Here is a 24,987-nt window from a genome sequence, read left to right on the forward strand (position 1 = left end):
AAATTTATGTAAATGAGATCATTATGCATGACAAATGTATTAAAAATATTATTTCATTTTTAATTGTAAAGGATAGCTAACTTCTCAAATAAATCGTAGAAACTCAAGTCCTGTAAAATGAAACTAAATTAATTAGGTACCTACCTTTGTTGAAAGTAAATTAAATACAATATCACCTCAATAATAATATGAGTATGTAACTCGATTAAAAAATGCATTTAAAATTTAGTGATTTCTGATGATTTCACTAATTATTAGTAAAATATTTTTTCCCTACATTCTTACCTAATTTAAATTTACTAGGCAACTTTGAAAAACGTAGCGTAAAGTAAAATGATTAATAAAATAAAAATGGCCGTCGTTCAGAAAAACTGTGAATCGGCTTGGCTGTCAACATAAAAACACTGATATTTTTGTCATTACGGACAATTTTCGTATTTTTAATGTTTCTTAGTCTTTAATTGCATTTAATTTTGTAGTCAGAACCATAATTTAGTCAACAAGTAATGTGTATATATTAAAAGTTGGCACGGAATTGTTTGCCATTTTTGATCGTAAATCTGTTATGCTTTTCGCTTGTATGTTGTGACTCCACAGATAAATCGATCGATTCACCAATCAAATGAATCGTTATTTACTGAAGTTTTAACACATAATGAGCAGCGACAGTAGCGATGAGCCACTATCCAACCGCTCCAAACGAAGGAAACGCACTCCTTCGACGTCCGAGGACGATACCCCAATAGCGCGGCGCAAACGGCACAGAGTAATTAATTATACTGTATTGAAGCAATAAAATTAAAATACATGTGCATTGTGTTATAAATATATTATTATATTCCTCCTGTTTGCAGGTCATTATGGATAGCGACGATGAATCTGATAGTAGTGTCGGCCCGTCCACTTCTAGGCGATCTGGGGCTGCTGTACCTTTAGAATCTGACGACGGCAGCAGTGATAATGATTCTATAACAGATTGGGCAACAGATGCTTCAGATAATGAAGCAGAAAAGTCACCAATTAAACAAACTGACGCCGTTGTCCCGGCAACTGTCGATTGCCAGTCTGACAGCTCGGATGGCAATTCTGAAAAGTGCCCGATATGCCTTCTCTCGTTCTCCAATCAAGATATTGGCACCCCTGAAACGTGCGAGCATCTCTTCTGCTCCGATTGTATAACGGAATGGTCAAAGAATGTCAACACGTGCCCTGTGGACCGATTGGAGTTCAAAACTATATTGGTGAGGCGGAAGATCGGGGGCAAAGTTATTAAAAGAATCCCCGTAAGCTCTCGCACTCCATCTGAAGATTATTTATTCCAAGAAGAACCAACATTTTGCGAGGTAAATAATATATTCTGGTAATATCTTTTTATACACAGACCGTAATACTAAACACCTACAAAACTACATAATATACATAAAGTTTTTGAAGTTCCGGATGGGTTTGCTTCAAGGCCTGAACAAAAATTAACGATAAGTGCGAGTGAGTAAGCATTCGGCACTCTTATATCCCCACTCTATGCGTTAGAGTAAGATAGAATTTCTTCGGCTGAATTTTAAAAATATGAAATTTCACCGGAAAAAAATGATTTGGCTGTTTACATGCATTTAAAAACTGCGTGCACGTGTTGCTGAAATTTATTGTTTTTGTGTTAAAGTGGTATTTTTTTAATAGAACATATGGTTAACTATGTTGTGTTTAAATTTGGTGGTCGTACTGAGAAGCGACACAATGGTATAACGTTTCATAGTTAAGTTGATAATAATAAAATCGTTGTTTTACTGTGCGTTATAGGTTGGACTATCATGCCGTGGGTCCCAGGTTCGAATCCTGGGTCTGGCAAGTACACATATTGTTTTTCAATATGTGTGTGAGTCAGGGTATGGACCTAATAGGTTGAGCAAGTGGCTGACATCCATTTCTCGTAAAAACAAAATCTGTTAATACAAACCTCTACTCTGTGGAGGCCCATATGATCCTATTAGGATCGGACATGGTCGAAAAGAGATACGCTAGAAACGCGGCTTCATTTTGCTTAAAAATAGGCCCTCTCTATATAACATTACATGAGGTTTGCCTATTTTCGGTCAGTTAAGAAAGCGGTTAGAATGAAGCAGCTGTATTACACATAGCAAATCATTAAAATTACTTTCAATATGTAGTTACTGGAAGTTAGGCGGGAACAGCGGCAATTTCGGTAAAACTCAATGATGATAACCTAATCTAACCTAACCTAACAAATAATCCAGTATATCGGCTATTTTCAAAATTTGTTTGCCGCTGGCTTTCATTAAACAGACAAGAAGCGAAATTACTTATAATACAAATTGCGCATTACTCTGATAACGCATCTGATTCACTGTTTATCCATATTATGTGTCTCTATTCCTAAATCATTTGACCTGTTACAATCTTCGATTTTTATCACGTGTTCACAGCATTTTTCCATTCGGAGTGTAATTAAGGAATATCCGATTAAGAATTTTGTGTTTGTCGGCTAAATTCTGCATAGTAATTGTTGCTTTTTGAAGTACTGAATAATGTGTTATCTGTCACATCTACTGATTCTTACCCTTATTGCATTATTGTTTGAATGATGCTAATAGGTATGACGGTTGCTTCGTTTGCCGATTTAACAATATTACATTTTGATTGTAGGAATGCTTTCAAAAATAAAAAGAAAAACATTTTTCTGTACATTCCCAGTGATATTAATTACTCGTATTAAAAATTATGACATTCGACTTGATTGAATGTTTAAATGGACATTGGTTTACTGATTGTTTTTATTTAATTTTAAAACGGAAGTGAATAAAAATTTCAGTTCAATAAAACTGCAATTATTCAATTAAAATACTTAATTAAGGCTATACTTCAGTTGAGGCACGGTCTAAAAAGATCGTGGATTGTGCAAATGACGCGTGCCGAACGAAAAAAAAATTGTAATAAAAATCCAACATGCCCCCCCCATTTAATGTTATGTTTATTGTTATATTACTAATAATAATAGTATATTCATTGGCATGTTTTCTTGTTTAAGTACATATGTAAAGTTTTTTAGTCATCTTTACACAATTTAAGAATATTTTCATCCGACGCCATGTCAAAACAAATCGACGTGCGCACACTTTGACCGTTCGTCTCCGATTGGCGACGCGTGAGAAATTTCATCACACCTACTGTTGAAAATTATTTGCCGTTTCACTGAAGTACGCTCTTTCATAAAAAAACCTACATAGTTTTATATGTATATTCACATATAAGCTCAAGACCCACTATAGTCAGGCAGTGACAGGAAACTTTGATGGTAGTGCTAGTTTTTCTTTGAATGAAATATAGGTAAACTGTTTGTAGAAATTGATGATTGTTGCATATCGAAATAAATGATAATACTTTGAATGAAAAATGCGACTGAAAATCTTCCTTTATTACAAACAGATTACCGCATTGCATTTGAGGATAATCAATAACTAGCACTACCATCTTAATTCGCAATTCAGTGACTCTGCATTATGCTACGTAGCATAACACAATATTAAAAACATAGTGCCACCCATCGTTAGTGAACAAAATCTCATCCATTCAAGAAAGTGCCAAAGTAGAATACAATCAAACGCTGAAATCAATACTAGTCTTCACAATAAGACGCTCTAAGAGTATATTACAATTATGGTTATTGGAATCAAAATCAACAAAATTCAATAAGAGTGCTCTCAACTTTGCCTATATATTTTTTATCAGTTATGTAGTGGGCAACAAGGAATATTATAGCATCTACACCATGCAAAAGTCAGCCGAGGTGCGCATCAATTTGTTGGCCGAATTATTATTCAGATTTAGTCATCTGGGTATGTTCCGCATCTACAGTACGTATGAACCACTCGCTGCTGGTGTATATTATGAAATATTTATAGCTCGTCTTCTTTAATCCTTTTGTGGAAATCATATCTTACAAAAGCCAGTAACCGTCACAGCCCATTTAGGAAACGCTGCTGTAGACATTTTTCATACAAATTATTTCATACTATTAAAATAATTTCATACATTACGTATTCTTTCCCAATTTATGCTAAAAAGCAGGGTGCCCAAGCTGAGCTTGCGACATAACCTTACAACACATATAACAAAAACATATCTCAGTTTCATTGCTTATATATAATTATACAGTTAGTATTTGTTTAAAAAACGATGTTCTGTTGTGAACGGCATATTTTACTGACCGTTAAAACGTCATAGAGTTAAAATAATTGTAGCTACATTTCATATAATCAGTTATGTTCTCTCATTCACCTCTGATCCTTGAAAGTTTATTTATTTGTACAATTATTGCATATTGCCATGAAACTGATACGTAAAGGTCATATTACACCAGCAGACTCACAGGGTGAGCAACTCACTGCCGATCATCGCCATGATCAAATCATTGTCAATCTTAAGGGGGCAAGTGTGTACAAGATTTTTTAAAGTAGTAACTACGACAATTATTATCGAACTGCATTTTCAAATGGAAACGATATTATTTTATGCCCCTATTAACATGATAGGAAAGTTTTTATTGTCTCCCTCTGTCATATTGCATGTTAATAGTTACTATAAGCCGGTTCTGACATCAAAACTCGTCGTGACGTCATCGTTATTCACAAAACACACGTTGCCAAATGGCGCCCCGCAGATTGGTCGAATGCGACTGTTTAGTTTGAAAAAAACATCTGTTGCAATCAACAAGTCGCATGCTTCTTGGACGGCGAGTCGAAGACGACAGAATGCATACAAACACCTACGAATTGGTCATTCTTATACCGGCTCGCCGATCGCCGCATCCAAATATCTATACGTTTCGAAGGTTACGTGCGACTGTCGCTAGGTAGATGTGCGTGGTATTCATATGTGACACCGGATCGACGTTCTTAGAAGGTTTGATTTATGGCTATGCGGCAGACAAGACGTACAGTCTCTGTTGTTTTCGACTCGACTATCACCGACCGTGCGTGAAAAATAGGAATTCACGATATTCTGGTCACAACTCGAAACGATTAACGATGAATCTTACCATAAAGTTTTTGATCAAATGGACAACAAAATTTGACATAGAAATATTTGTTGGCTAATACGTGGTACACTTGCCTAATTACGCAATCACAAAGAAGAAAATATTGTAGTCATATTTCCATTAATAACGTCTCAGCGATTTGATTTCTAAGTAAATTGTACCTAAAAAGTTTTTATTTCTCCAATATAAAGAGTAATGTATTCATTATACTTGGGTTTATTATGCGAAAGTGTCTCCAAACCCTGTGATTGTTTTGTTTAACTTGAGATGTGTGCATATTTTATTTTGAAGGTATGCGAGTCGTCAGGATCCGAGGAGACGATGCTGCTATGTGACACGTGTGACCTTGGATTTCATATGCACTGTCTCCACCCTCCTCTCCATGAGGTATGTATTGCTGCACGCCGCTGCAAATAAATAATAGTACTTTAAATCTTTCATTTAATACATACAGATGTCGGGTTTCTAAAGTAAATGGATAATAAATACTTAATATTCGATTTAAAGCTGTGAGAAGAGGTAAAATAATATATTATTTTTTACGATGGCATATTATAAAAAATCTCTTGGATATGTGACATGAGGCGACTATTTTCAAAAACGGTTTCTGTTTTCATATGGTCAAAATTCACAATAAAATACGCACGTCATTCCATTGTGTGTACTTAATATTATGTAGAATGTTTAAAACGATGAGAATAAAAATGTCGAAATGTCCAATTTGATTTTGCTTATAATCTTTGTAATAAAGGATTTATCGACTTAGGCATGTTGTTCTAATTTGAAAATTAAATACACTGGAAATAAAGAACCATGTTTGTAATGTATTTGAAAGTTGAACACAAATGAAATCATATATCTCCAATTCAGTAAAAATTAAATAGACTATAGATAAATAATGTGAATAATTATAAAAATTGGTAAATAATTTCATTTAGTTAATTTAGTAGATTATTTTACATCAGATCACCATAAATAGATTTAAATAAACCAGTGACACTTCAAACGTATCAAGTCGTACCTATACCGAAGACCTCAGAGCATTATTATTTTCCACAAAAAGGATTGTAATAATACATTGTTTGGTAATGCGAAAAATTGGGCAACAGGTCCCGGAGAACGAATGGCACTGCCCGCGCTGCCTGCAGACGGACCGGCCGGCCGAAGGGACCACCGCCCGCCAAGCCGCCCAATCGTCATCCGCCGCTGCCGCCTCCCGCCCCTCCAGAATGCGCCGCGCCGCCGGTTCCCAGTCTCTGGGAATTATCGATCTGGAAGCCCCCTCTACCTCGCAGCAGCAGATAGCCCGCTTCGCGGCGGCCATTAGCGCTACCGTGGGGAGACGGACGGCCGTCAGATCAAGTTCGGGTCGCACTCAAACCCAAACCAGGAAACGGAGGAAGAGACGTTCCGCCCGGGCCGTTGTTGTAGAGTACGAACTCAAAGACGGCGAGAAGTTTCCCGTCAAGAAGAAGAGGGCCAGGGTCGTTAGGCGGCGTAAGAAGAAGAAGGTGAACACCTTTTCTTTCGGTCAATGGGTTCTTTTTATGTCTATATCAAAATGTAGACAACGAAAACAAATTGAAGGTTAATGTTTAAATTTCGTTTATATCATCAAAATATATAAAAACAAAATAACTCTAGGCTTCGTCTAGAAATTTTCTTAATCATGGACGTTTTCCAAATCGTTTGGCTGAGTGTCTTTAAATATCCTGCGCCGCAGTCCAACCGTTAGTTTCGGTGGTTGCCGGCCTTCCTGGTGGCAACTCCGGATATTGTATGTATTAATCTGTCTCACCCAACATTTTCTTTTGACAGGCCCAAAAACTCTTCTCAGAATTCGTCCCTCAAAAATATTTATTATTTAATACGATACACAGGGGAGTTTTATAAAAAGTTTTCTCCGAGAGAACTTTATTCTTTTGAAGCTTGTGGGTACCAAAAAAACAATTGCCAGCTAAGTAGTTTGATTTAATAATTTATTTCATTAAATGTAAAATTTTTACGTGCATTTTTGTTCTTTTGGGAAAAATTTCATGTTTTCACCAATCATTAAATATCAGTATCTTGAACACTGAACCTGACATCCCAGGATTGGAAATTCTGTTCGGGCTTGCAATTTCTAGTAGACTGATGTTTCAACTAAGTCACCATCTTTCCCATTTCAATAGTTTGTTGCCTATAGTCACCAATTAACATTTACAGTAGAACTCGTTAATAAGAACACGGATAATTCGAAATTCGCCGTAACATTATTTTCATATAAAACCATACCTTTAATTCGAATTTCATAATTCAAAATTATTTCAGAGTCCAGGCATATAATAATATTCAACAAATCGTAATAAAGTACACTATTTCATGACCCAGTCATTGAAAATTGTGACAGACTTTTCGTAAAACATCATAAATTACTTATTTTAAGAAGGTAATAAAAATAATCCTGACATTTTATGACCCATTAACACACAGGAAACTGGAAATTTGGTAGGCACATCTATGATTGTAAACAACGTTGATAAAAATCAAAAATTTAAAATTTAATATTTTACATATATACATTTCATAATTCGTAAATCGAATTTTTTTTCGATGTTCGGTCCCATGGAATTCGTATTAACGAGGTTTTACTGTAGCGTATACAGTCTTAGCGACAGGTAAAAAATCTGTTTGAAGTTATGCGCATTTGATGTGTATAGCAGACGGGTGACAAATTAATGATATTATTTTACAATAATTAATTTGTACAATATGTAGATTGTTACATAATAATTTGGGAGAGGAGTGCACCTTTTTGCTCCTGTACAAGAGTCGTCCCCGCTGGCGTCTTATAGCAGCTAAGCGAACCGCACACGCTACAGTGGCTGATGTCTTTAGACACGTGCTATACAAAATAAATCCTAAATGCAATAGATTTCCAGAGAAATGAGAATCTAGAAACAGGTACCCTGTGTCACCTGTCGCTTCAGTCTCTTTCAAAGTTAATAAACTGAAAATGAAATAGTTCCTAATTTTTCTAGAATGTCAGAATCTAAATTTGTTAAAATACAATATATCAAGGTCGCTATTCGAACGAGTGAGAATCATACTCGGAAGCGTATGTAGAAAAGATGAACAATTTGTAATAATGTCATATGTTTTTACTCACTTTTATATAATAATAATGATATATTATATGTTTTTCTCACTCAAACTAAGTTACCGTTTTTAATATCGTAAGTTTGACTTGGCTTTGCTGGGATTAAGTTATGTCGGGGTCCCGTTGATTCTGTGTTGGACAACATATTGAAAAATCTACCAAATAACTACTTACTGTTCTGCATACTTTTTGGGTCGACGCCCTTTTTTTTACAAACATCACTGCCCTCTAGTAATATTAGTACATATTGCGAATCTTGCTTGCAAAAATTTATATCTGTATTAAAAACAAAATATGTATGATTTACCAGGTGAAGCGGCGAGTCCCTCGCACGGCTGCAAGGCGAAACATGGTCCGATCGTGGGTGCGGGGACGCTTGGCCGAGCAGATCAACGGCACTCTTCTGGGGGCAGACCTTGCGGAGGCTCGCTCCTCTGCCCTCACCCAGCCTCGCTTCTCCATATTCGGAGCCAGAGACCAGTTGGACTATTTCCCTGATTCGGATGAAGAGGAGATGGAGACCAGGTCCGGGAGCGGCTCGTCTGCTGTCGCTGTCGCTCCCCGCTCCATGGCCACCGCCATCCTAGATTCTCACCGACAGGTTATTGGCTATTTCCTTTATCCATCATGTGGTCTTCAGGAAACAATGAGCTGAGAGCATTTGTGTCAGTCGGGATTAAACAATATCAAAAATGAATTTGGAGCAGTTCTCATATACCATAATTATACATTTCATTTATTGTTTAAAAATGGTTCAAACTGTATGAAAACTTATGCGCATTTCATACCTAATATAGTATAAGAGTTCCCTAAAAACCTCAAATGGAAATGGGCTGGACACATAGTTCGAAGAAGGAACAATCGCTGGACAAATTTAGTCATCCAGTAGTACCCAAGAGGTACAAAACGACCGTAAGGTAGACCTAGAGGCTGCTGGATCGATGAAATGATTAAGTTATGCGGAAGTACGTGGCAACGCAATTCACCGAACTGAGAGAAGTGGAATCAGCTTGGAGAGGCCTTCACCCGGCAGTGAATAGATTCAGGCTGATGATGATAAGATCATATCACATCAATCCTCAGAACCACATTTATTTATATAGATTCATTATTCATTGATAACATTTAAGGGCGGACGTGCTCAGCGTGGGTCAAAATGGAGCTTTTTTTCTATTTTCAAAGCATGATCCTGGACATACCTTAAACGTTGTAGATAATCTATTTATGTAATTTTGAAGCCTTATCCGTTATATTTATTTCAAACATTTCAATACTGCATAAAGTATTTTTATTACATAAAATAGTATTCTTTTAAACCTCTCGCTCTAATGTTTTAGAATATAGTCATATTTCAGTACATAAATGTGCAGTGGTTTACATTTTTTGCATTTATTAATTTTTAAACGCATTTATAAAACCATCAGTATAATTTATATCGACATTATTATAGTGAAATATTTACGATAAAAAATTATATTGATAATCTCTGTGATCCCAAATTTGACAAGAATTAGGCATTTTATTATTCAAAAAATGGGCAAGATTAACACATTTGAAGATAAATCTAAAGATACTGATTATAAGCTATGTCTTTGACCATTCAAATGTGATAAACATCCTACGAATAATGATTGCTTTATAATAATTATTGACCTAAGAATAAGGTAGTGTTTTTTTGAAATACGCCATTTCTTTTGGCATTCCCCAGTGGTTAAGCTACAACATACGGCCGTAGCCATAAATTCACAAACTATAATTGAAGTAGGGAGTAAAATGATGTTAACGCGCGTGTTTGAACATGTACCTAACCGTTTTTTTTTTTTTTTAAACGGTATGTCCAGGATCATGCTTTGAAAATAGAACAAAAGCTCCATTTTGACCTACGCTGAGCATGTCCCCCCTTAAGGGGACGCTCTACAGAATTTCCCTTGAGAATTGAAAATATGATTTTTTTACATGTGGTCCGGAATTGTTGCTCTACTGGTAATATTCAAAGGTCGCCGACAATGCTTTGGTCTAAAGTAAATAATGATCTCTTATTTAATTTAAATCATAACACTGTCAAAGTGTATAAAATATGGGGTGACCAAAAAATGATATCTTCTAATATACGTAAATGTTACTAAATTCAATTTGTTAATCAGCTGTTTGGTGGAAAATATTGCAACCAATATGATGGATAGCCACGATATAAACTTAATAATAATATATTAATAACGTTTTAACCTGAAATTGTCCGAGAGCTAAACATACGAAGGATGTTGAAACTGTTTTGTTTTGTTACCTACATTTTTATTTCATGTGCTATCCAAAAAACATTATTAATGAATAGTATTTATTTTGAATGTGTAAGACCTATTACATAATTATTTAAAAAAAATAGGTACATATTGTTTAATTCTAATGCATATTTAAAAAAAAATTATATAGCGATGTCTGTTTATTATAAAAAGAAAGTGACTTTTTATTAAAAGAAATGAAAATATAATTAATTATATTTTCATTTCTTTTGAAATGGAATTCTACCAAGTAAATGCTAACTCAATTAATGACTTTTTATTACTTACCCGATTAGTTTAATTAATTTAGTCTGACACTTTTACAAACAAGTAACGCAATTTTACTTTTAGCTAGTAGGTACAATAATTATTGTATTTTGTTGGTAAGTAAAGCCAATGCAAGAAATAATTTATACCTATAAAAAATGATTATTGACGTGGCGTCACCCACAGATAATTTTTTATTCAAACCCACAGATAATTTTTTATTCAAAGCTAACGGCTCGCTGAGAACATAAAAATTACCGACAGTATTGAATCACCCAGGGCTGTCGAAGACGTCTTACTTGTTTTTATGATAAATTGTTTTTAATTGTGTGCAATTTGGCGGAAAAATATAATATATACAGTTGCCTACCATTCGGTTATCCAATGAGCTGGGTTTTGTTTACTCTTCTGCCGACATCCTACAGTTTTATTTTTTATCTTGCCCATCTCGTGTAAGGCTATCTGATATTATAGAAGTCACACAGTACAACAGTGTTTAAATCTAATATGTAATTGCACAGGTTTAGTTAAAAACTATAACAAAATTAACATTTTAATGATTTACAGATTTTTCTATGTTATATCAACTTTATATCAATTTTAATGATACAAGATACATATTACGATATACCCAAAATACACATCATCAGATAATATGTGAAATATTTTGATAAACAAAAAAATAAGAACAATACAAAAATAATATAACATAATCAGCTAGTCTTTTCATACTTATTTTAAATGAATGTTGTATGCCGTTTGACGCTTGGAAATATGTAATTATTCCATCTGTACTACTGTACAGATGGAATAATAAGAAAATAGCTTACTAGCAATTTTTAACTTTAAATTTGTAACTATTTAAAACGTTCCATTAGATTGATATTATTTTGACAGCCCTGTATATTCTTTCGGCCGGCATCAAGTTACTTCGCATACATTTTATGTTTGAAGAAAATAATACTAATAATAATAATAATGATTATTCATTCGACCGAGAATTGTAATTAATAATAATTGCGTTTCTCCCCGAAGGTTAGAGGTTTTTGAGGTTAGACTGAATTAAAATGACGTCCTTTCAACGCTGAGGTTTATTTCTGACTAAACTATGAATGACCTTGTTCCTGTTCAGTTGAGTCTTAAGTATAATGAATATTGATAGAATGTTTGCATTTCAGATCCGCCGCAAGAGAGTTTCTATCCCTTCTCCCGCGTACGCCTCGTCGGCCCCCGATATCCTATCAGGAATCCTCCACAGCCAGACTCTTCTGCATTCCAAGAAAGCCTCCGTCAGCGTCCGCCGGGATGGCACCCTCAACATCGAAATGCCCAAACATAAAGAGGGAGACAGACCCAAACCAGATAACCTAGAAAGGCCCGATCCGGCGTTCAGGGATGTCCGCGAGAAACCGGAACACAAGCCAGAGAGTGCTGACGCCGATAGAAAAATAGACGTCCGAAGCGCCGATCCTGAAGCCTCTGTTAAAAAAGCTCCTGCCTACCCAGGTTCCGGGAGAGGAGGAGGGGGCGGTTGGAGGGGGGGAGGAGGTCAGCGAGATTATCAAGGCGGCGGAGGCGGAAACAACTATGGTAGAGGAGGCGGGGGGAGAAGCTATGGTAATGATTCCTACGGTGGCGGCAATTCCAATTACCGAGACAGTGGAAATTTCAACTCGGGTGGGGCACCCTTCCAAGGGGACCGCTCGTTCCCTTCCGATGATCCCTGGCAAAGTGATGGTGACTTTCAGAACGGCCGTCAGCAGAGGGAGCGGGAGCAGTACAACCCTTTTCCACCCGGGAGAGTGCTCATGCCCCTCAGGAGTGGTCTCGACTCATCCCGCGGCCTCGACTCCGGGCGCGGTCGGCCCCCGCCCGTCCGATTTAGTACCCCTCAGCCTCCTCTGCGGCCACCCCCCTCCTGGATCGACAGGTCCCTGCCAGACGCAGCCCCTTTCTTCCGCCGGAGCGGATCCGACTTCCAACCCTCTCCCGGAGGATATCCAGTGGAACCCGAGCGACGGGACTCTGGACAAGACTCTGCACATTACATTTCGAGTGGGGGCCCAACTGACGTGTCTCAGGCCGAATATCTCACTATTCCCGCTGTGACAGGGGGCGATGCGCCTCCCCAGCCCCCCATAATCAGGTTCATGAAGCCGCCGCTGTCAGAAGATGAGAGGAGCGACGCTGGGGGTGAAGACGGTGACAAGTATGACCCCACGGAACCCACGCTTGGAGACTCTGGATCCGAAGATGAAGACCTCCCGTGTCCACCCACAGCCGGCCGGCCTCTCACCATCGTTAGCCCTCCACGACGGGAGCCCGACCTAGTGGCTGACTATGGCTCTGGTTCTGATAGCCCTGGACCGGTGGCCCCTGAGGTTCTGGACCTGGCTGTGCGGCAGGTTCTCCATGAGCACCGTGACCTCATTGCCGGCAAGAAGGGAGCTGAGGACCTAGAGGAGGCTGCGGCTGACTCAGAGGGGGACTGCCCCAACTTTTCCATCTACTCCGCTGCCAGTGTGGGCATGGCCAAGGACGCATCTGAGGCTGTGGAACGTGGCCCCTCCCCCCCGCCGGAGCTAGGTGATGAGGACCTTGTTCAGGAGGACGATCCAGCCAGCCCTCAAGCCTACCTCTCTCCCGTGCGAGATGAACCCGCCGACAGTGACAGCCAAGATGACAATGCTGACAAATCAGACGATGAAAAATCCAATGACGACTCCAAACCGGAAGTCACTGATGACGGGGACAAAGTTTCGGTGCATCCGGATGAGGATGAGGAAGACGATGACCACGAACCAGATGATGAAAACTCAGAACGTACAGATCCTGAAAAAGAAACTGCTGCAGGAACTCCCATAGAAACAGGTCTCACGGCTCCGTTTGCTGATCCAAAGACCACCGAAGAAGACGACTCAGACGTCGAGACTGCTTCTGAACCCGGCGAGGAGGCAGCCTCACCCAAAAAACCAAAAGAGGCCCCTGATAAGGATGATGACGATGATGACGCTTCTGGTGAGGTTGATCCGCTGATCACCTCCGAGGAAAAATTTACCGAATCTATCAGCGATGCTGAAGATGAGAGGAGCTACACTCCCTGTCTTGATGAGAACAAATCTACCAAATCCAAAGACACCACTCTGGAGAGTGAGAAAGAGGCAGCTGGCATTGGCGGTCTCGACACTGAGATGATATCTGACGACGAGGGCAACGAGCTCTTCGCTGACCCCAACAACCCCAAGGGTGACCCAGCGCCCCGGCCAGAACCACAGCCCGGGGAATTTGAAGAGGGCGAAATCATAGAGAAGGGCAAGCTCAAGGCAGAGGACGTGGCGAAGGCCATGCCAGAACGAACCGAGACGGAGCCCGGTGATGATGACAAGAAGAAAAAGAAGCGCAAGCTGGACGGCAAATCCAAAGCCAAGGGAAAGCGGGCTGCAGAGGCCCTCGGCTTCAAAAAGCTCAGCAAGAGCGGCAAGGAGAGGAACTACCGGGAGAGGGACGACAGGGCTAAGGCTGCCAAGCCCAAGGAAAAGAGAAGGAGCCGCTCTGCTGAGAAGGAGAACAAGGACAAGAAGGACAGGAGCAAAGACAAGAAGAAAGAGAAGCGGAAAGACATCGAACGGTACGATGTCAGAAATGTTATCTCCGACAAGAGCAGGCGGGTGAAAGACGTCTTCGGCAGGGACACCTCCCGGCCCAGATCCAAGAGCCCCGATTCACGCACAGGTTCCCGTGTCGGCACCTCCCCTGCTGGGCGGCGATCACCCTCCGGACCCCTGCGCTCAGTCTCACGAAACCGGAAGTCGCCCTCCAAACCTCGCCGCTCCCCGACCCCGCGCAGAACGTCTTCTGTTCGCAACCGGCGGTCTGCTTCCCGGCTCAAGAAATCGATTTCCCGGGGTCGAAAATCACCCTCCAGAGAACGTCGGTCGCTCTCTCCCCGTTTCCGGAGGTCACCGTCACTTCGTACGAGGAGGAGTCCATCACCTAGGCGGCGGAAGTCAGTTACTCCCAAGAGACGCTCTCCCTCCCCAAGAGGAAGGTCGCCCCCCAACCGTGGTAGACGGTCCGCGTCTCCTCGGATCCGACGCTCCAAATCCCCCCGCGTCCGCAGATCGCTGTCCAGGGGCAGAAACAAGCGTAAGAGGTCCCCGTCCAGAGGACGTCGACCCAGCCCTAGACCGCCCAGAGGAAAGTCTCCGAGGAGGAGACCGATCCGAAGGTCCAGGTCGAAGCTCCGGTCGCTTTCTAGAAATCGGTCTAGGAGCCCTAAGGGCAGAAAGGCTCGAAAGCCCAAGGGAAATATCGGCGGTGGCGGTAAACGAAAGACATCGAGGTCCCCCGTCAGACCCAAAATAAAACGCAAACGATCTGGCAGCTTCAGTCCCGGAATAGTGTTCTCTCGCTCACCCTCCCGTGAACGCCCTGCCCGTCCCCGTTGGCAGCAGCCGCAAGACAAGTCCCCCCTCTACCAGGACTGGACTTCCGGCTCCCAATCGATGAGCCCTTCTGCTCTCATGTCGCCCGGTTGGACCCCACCACCCGCAGAGAAGTCACCTGAACCCAGAAATCTCAGAGTCATCCTCACCACCAAAGACAAATCTAAGAAGAAAGAGAAGAAAAAGAAGACAGTGAAGAGAAACAGAGCCGCAGAGAGAGCGCTCAAGCGGCACCGACCGAAGGAGACAGGTCCCTCTAAAGAGGTGTTTACCTCCGGAAACAACATCCTGGTCAGCGTCAGCTTCAATAAGAACCAGAATGGTGAGGAGCAACCCGCCGCGCCTCCCGCCGACACCCTCTCCAAGAAGAAGAAACGCAAAGGGGGGGACCCTACTGGGAAAGCTAAAAAAGACAAAAACAAAGATAAGACGAAAAAGAAAAGATCCGAGAAAAACAAAAGAACCAAGGACCTGGAGAACAAGAAACCTGTCGCCATCATTGACCTGGATCGGTCGCCTTTTAAAGAACTGACTCCCTCGCCCAAGGCTGTCATCGTCCTTAGTGACAGTGAAAACGGAGAAAAGGAGGAGGAGCTCATGGAGAGGCAGGAGATGCTTCGGGAAGAGCTCATGGGAATGGGATTCCCCCATGGTGAAGACTCCGGCTCGCCTCCCAGGAGCCTCGTCAGGGAGAATGCTTACGTATCTTCTGCCGGCCCCAAGACCCCGCCTGAGCCTGCTGTGAAGTTCACAATCCAGAGTAAGTCCAATCCGCAGCTGAGGACCGTAAACCCGCTGCACGAAGAGGAGGACGAAACAGTAGAAGGTGAAGAGGCTGATACCAGAGTGCAGGCGGATGGTAGGCCGGCCGAGGTCGCCTGCAAAGGCCCCAACACTCCTCCCGAACCTCCCGATTCGCCTCCCAGCTCCCCCGATGTCTACGATCCCTTCGAGCCTACTAAATCGGGATCTGCCACACCGGAAAGGGCATCTCCCCCTCCTGCCCAAACTGACGCAGAAAAACCCACCGAGAAGCGGTTGGAGGTAGATCTGTTGCAGGTTCACGGCATGTCCATGTCTCTGGAGGCTGCTCAGAAGTCCAATCTCTCAGCCGATGATGTGATTCAATCTCGTCCGATAAGTCCCAGAGAAAAAGTCCTGGCTCTACTGAAGTCGACCAGAAACAGCCTGTCTCCGGCCAATGCCCAGGTCCCCACCTTCGGAGACGCCATTTTTGATACTTCAAAACCGTCTGAAGCAGACCAGGCACCCGCATCCAACGCAGCAATGGTCCCGTCGCACTCGCCTGAGAGGTTGGGAGCTTCAGTGGCTGCCATCAAACCGAACTCACCCAAGCTCATCTATTCGTCTGTCACCCCGACGGTGACGGCTACTCCTGTGTATCCTAACTCTGTGGCTCCTCGCATTGGAGCCTTCGGATCTGGAACACCCCCCTCTGTGCAGAGGAACGCTGCGCCCACCTCTCAGAGGACCATGCTGCCTTCCCCAGCCAAATCCAGTCCACTCAAACTCCAGACCACGAAATTATTCCTGGCGAAACCCTCCCCGATCAAGTCGACTCCAATCAAACCTATGCCGGCCAAATCGCTCATCTCCAAGCTGCCGCTGCCCAGCATAAAGCCCATGCCCGCCAGAAAGGGAGCCAAGAACCCCAAGGCGGGGCAAAACGGCAACGAGGTGATCGATCTAGATGTGGACATGGACTCGCCCTACTCTCCGGGCTCCAGTGACTTCGGGGACCTATTCGAACCACCCTCCGACAACGGGAAACACTCTTCGAACGCCCCCTCCCTCTACCCGCCCAAGCAGACTAAGTTCGATGGCTTCGATTCCCTCTTCAATGCGAAATCCCGAACTAATAACAGATCCTCCACCGCTAAAGTTACTGTGCGGCAAATGAAAAAAACAAAAGGTACACATATAATTCTAAATCTCATTTCTAATTTTTTGTATTGTGAGTAAACTATGCCTCAACATACATGTAGAATTTCAAATTACGTTGAATCAAATTATAGTTGAAATGACATGCATAGACCAAAATAACATAATCCTACAGTAAAACCTCGTTAATACAAATTCCACAGGACAGAAAATCGAAAAAAAAAAAATAGAATTACGAAATATGAAATGTATGGGGAAAATTTTGAAAAAAAATCATAGATGTGCCTACCAAATTTCCGATACAATTCTTTCAAATTAAAATCTGTGCATATACCATGACATGTCATTAATCCATTAATTGAAGTTACCAAGTACCTAGAAAATTATAGAAAAATACGAAATATTTTTTATTTTCCAATTTGTCAACTCAAATTGTTTGGCATTGGTTCTCTAGTAAAACTATGTGAAAATCGATTAAATACCTACAGCCCTGAAACATGTGAGTTATAGTTTTCCTTTGAGTGGAGTGGAGTGCAGTGCCTCTAATGACATACCGCTGTGTGTCAATGGGTCATAATATGTCAAGATTATTTTTGTTACCTTCATAAAAAAGTAATTTATGATGTTTTAAGAAAAGTCTGTCACAATTTATTGCTCATGAAATAGTGTACTCTATTATGATTTATTGAATAATTTTACATGCCAGGACTCTGAAATCATTTTGAATTACGAAATTCGAATTAAAGGTATGGTTTTATATGAAAATAATGTTCAAGGGACTTTTCTTTCGCGAAAATTTAACGAGTTACGGCGTGTTCTTATTAATGAGGTTTAACTGTAATTAGTGGCATCATATTACATTCCATTGCCATTTTTAAAATTTCTATTTCCTGATATTTATATTTTTTAGTTGAAATATGGACAATGGTAAAAGTATGAAAACTGCACAATATAATATAATATATTGAATAATAATTATAAATTAATAAAAAACATTAAATTATAATATAATCATCTTTATTAGTGGGTTAACTGAATCAATTGACATATTGTGGATACAGTATTCCAGGTAAGAAATGGCAAGAAATTCGTAAATCGTACTACGATATTGTGTGTTTATGAAAGTAATAATTGTCAACATTGTATTAGATGAGATGTATTTAACAATTTAACACATCGTTGACAAACAGTGTCAATTTACCACCGCTGTGACAGGTTGCAGGAAATGTTAAGAATACACTATTTTCATCGTATATAATATAAAATAAGTAATTTATGATGTTTTATTATTTTATTTTATTTTAATATTATTTTTATATGAAAATAATGTTCAAAGGACTTTTTTCATGAAAATTTCGAAAAAACGCGAATTTCGAATTATCAGTGTTCTTACTAACGAGGTTTTACTGTACTCGTGTCACGGTGCGAACATATTTCCATTAGATAGTGTCGTAACTTAAGACTTAACTCATTTCTATGTATGTATGTATCTAAATCGAAAATTTTAAAAATAAAATTTTTAATGTGTCATACCACTAACATGTATTAGCCAATGTGTGTCCGCGAATGTGTTAAAAAAGTTTAAATTGTTTAACCACAGATGTAGCTGTCATTTTATGATGTTACTTATATAGAGTCTGAAATATTTTTATTCTTAGTTGCCATAATCTATAAACAATTATGTATATTATTTGTAGGGAAAACACAAGTCGGCGTTAAAATGGATGAAGATAGCTTGAAGATATTGGATGACCTGCCGAGTTCGGCCGTTGAAATGCAGGTGAAGACCAAAGTAAGAGTTTATTTTCACAATATGAGAATATGCCTTGCTTTTTCTGTTTTATTTTTGATTAACTCCTCGTTTTAGTTATATAATAGATTAACACTTTGTTTTGTTCTCGTAGAGTCTCCCATGGTGTTTGTAGTTTGGTCTACTTTTTTTACACTTCTGTCAAGTGTGGTTGTATTGCGAAATGAACAACGTTATATATAAAGATTATCGGATCGAGTTACGCATAAAAAATTTGCAGACATACTATCTGCTGCTAGACTTAAAAGTTAAATATGTAAGCAACATTTCATCAAAGAATTGTCTGTTTTGGATTACTACTTCCCTTGATCTGTAAAGGCCGGTTCAGATTAGTCGAGTGGCGAATGATTTAGTAACTGGAAAGTGTCCGAACACAGTACATTTAGTGAGTGACGTGTCAAAATGAATAGAGCACAACGTAACAAAGCAAAATTAAAAAAGTTAATAACTTCAGTTATAATTGCTATATCAAAAGAATTGGACGAAGTAATTTGCAACAAAAGCACTCATAGTTTAAATATTCTGAAACGAATTTATGGGTATTATCTTCGCTCCAACGGAATGTCATTTCTACGACAACTAATGAACTTGACTAAAGATATCGTGTTCAGACTTGTCTCTTAGCTTGTTTGGTATTTAGTAAGAGGTGGTGGGGGTGCTACTCGACCAAAAAATTAGAACAAAATCGATCGTCTCAACTTTATTTTACTAAATTACTCGACTAAATTTGTCTGTTCATACCTGTTTAGCTACTAAATTACTCAACTAATCCGAACCTACCTTAAATATCTAACGTTGTTCAAAATTTCTTGGGGTAGAATTGTGCACATTTTTTTCATATTTTTCTCCAACACATACGATGCAGGGTTGAGAATTAAATTTATGATTATTGGTCATATGAAATATGACATTGGAAAAGTTTTTACATACCAGGGGCGGGGGGGGGGGGGGGGGGTGTTGATTCGACATAAATAGTGCACGCTAAACTTTGTCAGTCATATTATTAAACCAAAATAAAATTCAATTAAACCTTGCCTAGACCAAACCATAATAGTAGAGGTAGGCTGTGGAGATCTGACAAAAATAATGCACACTTTGTCAGTCATTTGTATTTCTTTTTTTTCATAGAACTAAGCTAAACTAACTTGCAGATAAATTTTAAAATTTGATTGAATCTTGTCTTACCAAACCATAATAGATAAAAAATATTTTTCTATTTATAAAATATCTAAAATTATGAATGATTAATGACATAAAGATAGATAGAAGAACATTCATTTTTATCTAATATCTATTATGATTTGCTTTAGGCAGGGTTTAACTGCCAAAAGCGAGTTTACGCGCCGTAATTACACCAATTCTTACGTTAATTACACCAATTAACTAATTGTGGCATAGAAGGATTAATTGAATTTTGTAAACTAACCAATATCTGCAATTTGAATTTTTAGTTCAATGAAAACAAATGGGTGCGATTTATGAAGTTTAGTGTGCACTCTTTATGTTGAATCTCCACAGCTTACCTTCACATTTCGTCACTGTTACATATTTATTTATTTATTTAGGTATTTTGTTTCTCTTTTATTAACGGGGAGCATAACTACTAATGGTCTCTAGCGACAATATGAAGTGTGCAATTTAATACAATTTTCTAATGATTTATTGAAAAAAAAACTACTGTTGTCATCTCTAATTAGTCAGAATAGTCGAGGTTATACTGTATTCGAAAATTATAAGGTTAGTGGAATTTAAAAAAATTATATATATTTTTGTTTTTATAATGTTAATTATCGGAAGATTGTATTTAATCAATTGCATGTTTTGTATTTTTCCGTTAGATACGGCCAGTGAAATTACCACAGCATTGGTCTTCCCCATAATTTTATTTTGTGTGTGTTTTTTTTTTGAGTATGCTATTTTGGGTTGTACAGTTTTTTAAACTTTAATAATATACCTATGCACTTATTCCATACAATATGTAGTATGTGTACCATTATGGGAGATTATTGTAAGAAGTATCAATTTTTGTTATAGACGGTAGTTTATTGGTTGTCTTGGAAGTATATTGGTGTTTTTTTTTTGTTTTTTGTAAATAATCAGGGTTCGAAATGGACCGGAACGCACTAGAGCGCCGTTCCGGTTCGTAAAATTCCCAAAATTATCGCTCCGTCTCGTGGACATATTACTTTGACAGTGAGCTAGATTTGCCATTTAATGTAAAAATCTAAAAGTTTGTCCACACTGGTAACATTATTAAATTTCACGATAATTATCAAAATTTGTTTGACCAAATATTATTTTATTCGAAATTTAATGAGGTTGCCAGCAAAACTTGTTACCAATGTGGACACGGCATAACACACTTTTTTTTATAAAATACACAAGCAATTAGATAACTATGTTAACATTTTCATAAAATATTGAGCGCTCCGGTTCGTAAAATATTCCATTTGGAGCGCTGTAAATAATATACAGTCGAAATTGGTTATTATGAGGAAGATGGGACCGACTGAATTTGCTCGTTATAAGCGTTACTCGTTATGTCAGAGAGTATTAGGATTTTTTACATGCAATTTCAACCATATGCTTGAACACTTATTCAATGTTGTCGGCGAACACACCAATTAGGTACTTGGACACTTAACTAGTGTCATAAACGTAATCCGATCCCGGCGGCATCCTGTCCGGTCGGATTTTATTGCTTAGGGTCGAAAAGTTTTTAAATGATCGACACATTGACAGTTTTAAGAAAATTTTTGACGATATTTTAGCTCGATATACCCAATAAGTAGCTTGTTATAAAAGGGAATAAATGTATGGAGAAAATCATAAACTAAAATGTCAACGAATGTTTTCTCATTACATCCGAGATCTCGCTATATCCGTAGTCATAATAACAGAGTTCGATTGTATGTTATTTATAGCCACTCTTCCAGACGGAAAATATAGATTAGTGTAGATAATATTTATGGACGAAAGGTGGTATGTCTTAAAAAATTGAAAAATATGTTAATATGCCAATAATGAATATATGCAACATCTTTGAATTACTAAATTCCACACAGAAACATGTGCGTTCCCGTAGAAAACGCTTTCTTCCTATCGCACACAGATGTACCATCACGACAAATGTTTATTGGAAATCTGTAAGGGATGATACCATCCCAATCGACTGGGATTCAAATAGCCACAGATTTAATATAAATTGGCAGTTAATGTCTTTCAATGTGGTAGATTGTTTATCGGATACATTACTGCTTTAGTTATGGCAGTCAAGAAGTTGTGTATTATCTGCGTAATATTATTATTTATCTATTTTTGCATATCAATTTTTACTTTTCTAGTTCCTCAAGAAACTGAATCGCCAAGAGAGAGTTGTAGATGAAGTAAAATTAGTGCTAAAGCCACATTATAATAAGAAGCATGTAACAAAAGAAGAATATAAGGATATATTAAGAAGAGCTGTTCCTAAGGTAACTCATCTTTTCATTATTCTGTACCATTATTTTACAATTGAATTTTGAAATTCGTCTTTGACAAATCCGACAAATCCATTTTACTTTATTTACATGACTCAACGCTTTTTGTAATTGGTTTATGTTTATACCATAAGATGTTATGTTGCTAGTCTTACGCCGTATTTAGACCAAGCGAGCGAATCTTTGTTCTTCACCCACTCCAGTGAAATTCTCTTGATGTGAACACTTTGTTGAGCGAGCATAAGAATTTCGCTGGAGTGGGGGAAAAACAAACATTCGCTCTCTTGGTCTAAATGCAGCTTTAGAGAAGTACAGAACAAACAAGTTTTGACATCAAAGTGTAATCTACAATATTTATGACTTTGATTTATACCCCGTTTACACGTACTTGTATTTAATGCTGACAGTATGTATTATCGCGGCCATAATAAGAAAATGCATGTTTAAACACATGTTATTACGCAAGTTACATGGATTAAAGATGTTCAGTAGCTTCTGAATTTTTATACAATAATTGGTACTTGCATGGCGGTGCACATGTGCTGCAGAACAATAGTGGTGAACCTGCCGGAAGATAAACGGACAGGACATTTTGATGTTTACCGATTATCTACGAACCTGTCAAATAGCACCATACAATGACAACATCGCGTCTCACTTACGGTTGAAGAATGAGTTTGGAGAGATGTTTAGCACTTTTATGTGTAAACATTTATTATCGTGGTAGTTTAAAATACACACTGTTGGTGCCAGTAATTCTACATTCAAAAGTTTGCTGCGTAGAACAGCTCTGCCCTGCTAAGTAAAAAGACGTTTTTATAAAGTCTCTTAATAGACAGAGTATGTATATTCAGAGATTATGTCAAACCAATCTGATAATTTTACATAATATAAGAGAAAGGGTAGGTAGCTTAAAACTTGGGTTCTCATTTCACTAAAACTAAAAACACTGTCTTTTTACTTATCAGGGCAAGAGCTGTGCTCTGGTGGTTATGGGGCAGAAGGTCAAATTTAAATAGTGTCGAATATTCCATATTTTAGTATCACCGTTTCAACGTTGCGCAAACCTAGATTTTGATTCCATCCGGGATCACGGAAGTGTTGCATACTGAAATTCTGTTTTTGTTTTCAGATCTGTCACAACCGTAGCGGGGAAATAAACCCGGCCAAAATTCAAGCTCTCATAGAGGCGTATGTTAGAAAATTTAGGAAGAAAGCGCATCAGGTGAAATAGCATCCGTTGCAAGATATGAATATTTGAGCGCATCAATACTAGTGACTTAAGCTAAATAAAATAGTAAATTAATTAACGCCACACCGCACCGCACCGGATGGAAAATATATTTTGAAATATTCCTTAAATTGCAGTATTTTTTTGAAACATATTTTTATTCTGTCCATAAGGATGTAAAAACACATTTCATTTTTTGTTTATCATGTTATTTAAAACTGTACATACAAAATACTCTTAAGTTTTACGATGCATTATATTTTTTAGTTTATAAATCAGTCTCGTTACATTTTGGCCTTTTCCACAAATGTAATTAACGCTAATTTATTATTTTAAGATATTTGGTATAGGAAATTGAATTATGTTTATCTTTTTATTACAAAATGTAGATTAACTAAATTTTAATTGCTCACTAATGAAATATTTATGTTTGAATGAATAATATGTATAAATCTCGTACTTCTTATAAATTCGCAATCATTTTGAAGTGTTGTAGGTACATTAGAAAAGAATAAATGTGAACTTGTTTTTATTGATTTTTTTTTATTCTGTAACCCTACCGCCATTTCCGTATTTCTAAAATCTCATGCTCCAAGATATCAAATCCTGACCTCCAGAGGTCTGCCTAACGCTTCACTTTATTACCAACCACTCCCACCAACGGACACGTGCAACTTTACCTACCCTATAAATTATTTTCGATATGCGATGTTTTCTTTAACAAATATAAATTCTCGATATAAGAGAGATACTTACATCGTAATATTATGTTGCGCATGTTTTTCACATAATATGCCAGTCATTTTAGAATTTTGTTTTACTCATATACACAACAATATTGTCAAATTTTACTAAAATTTAATACGTGTTATGTTTCATGACAAACTTCAGGGCATATTATGTTCTAAACACGTGTTTAAGTTTATCCCATATTTATTTCTCCACACTCAAGAATCATATCTTCTTACAACTACACCCAGACGGTAATGCATTTCCCATTATTTTTGGGTATACCAACCCATGATTGTAATGTTTGTAATCCATGAGAAAACTTGAGTCTTCCCAAATTTTTTTTGATAAACTATGAGAATTAGAGAAATTTTCATCTGTGAGACCTATGAAAAAATACAAAAACTAATGTTAATGGACTGTCCCATAAATGTTATTCCTAAAAAGTAGTCATGCATTATTTACAACGATCCCGCATGAGAAAAAAATTGACAATATAAACTTTCGAAAACATGCTTTAATTTCATAACTAAATCTGCCAAGGACTACGAAGAACGAATCAATCAATCCCAAGTTATCGAGAACCGAAATTTCTTAATAATCAAGGAATTAGAATTGTATTATCAGTACTATCTCAGTAATCCGCCACCTCA

The 24,987-nt window shown here is 38.4% G+C and overlaps 1 protein-coding gene across 3 annotated transcripts; it reads left to right on the forward strand.

The window, feature by feature from the left end:
• The first annotated feature begins 335 nt into the window (after positions 1-335).
• Positions 336-24,140, forward strand: LOC147075820 (uncharacterized). 3 transcript variants are annotated; one of them, XM_085942127.1, is made up of 9 exons: positions 336-766; positions 855-1,343; positions 5,345-5,440; positions 6,163-6,564; positions 8,503-8,793; positions 11,917-17,116; positions 18,783-18,877; positions 22,240-22,368; positions 23,507-24,140. In XM_085942127.1, the coding sequence occupies exons 1-9, from the start codon at positions 656-658 to the stop codon at positions 23,606-23,608; spliced, it is 6,915 nt and encodes a 2,304-aa protein (XP_085798253.1). In that variant the 5' UTR covers positions 336-655; the 3' UTR covers positions 23,609-24,140. The 3 variants fall into 3 exon arrangements, with proteins under 3 accessions (XP_085798253.1, XP_085798254.1, XP_085798255.1); XM_085942128.1 differs by having other exon boundaries at positions 18,783-18,865; positions 23,507-24,139; XM_085942129.1 differs by lacking the exon at positions 6,163-6,564.
• The last annotated feature ends 847 nt before the right edge of the window (positions 24,141-24,987 follow it).

Source organism: Rhyacophila brunnea, unplaced genomic scaffold, assembly GCF_057557595.1.
Source record: "Rhyacophila brunnea isolate RB1 unplaced genomic scaffold, BYU_Rbru_1.0 scaffold_14, whole genome shotgun sequence".
NCBI classification, from domain to species: domain Eukaryota; kingdom Metazoa; phylum Arthropoda; class Insecta; order Trichoptera; family Rhyacophilidae; genus Rhyacophila; species Rhyacophila brunnea.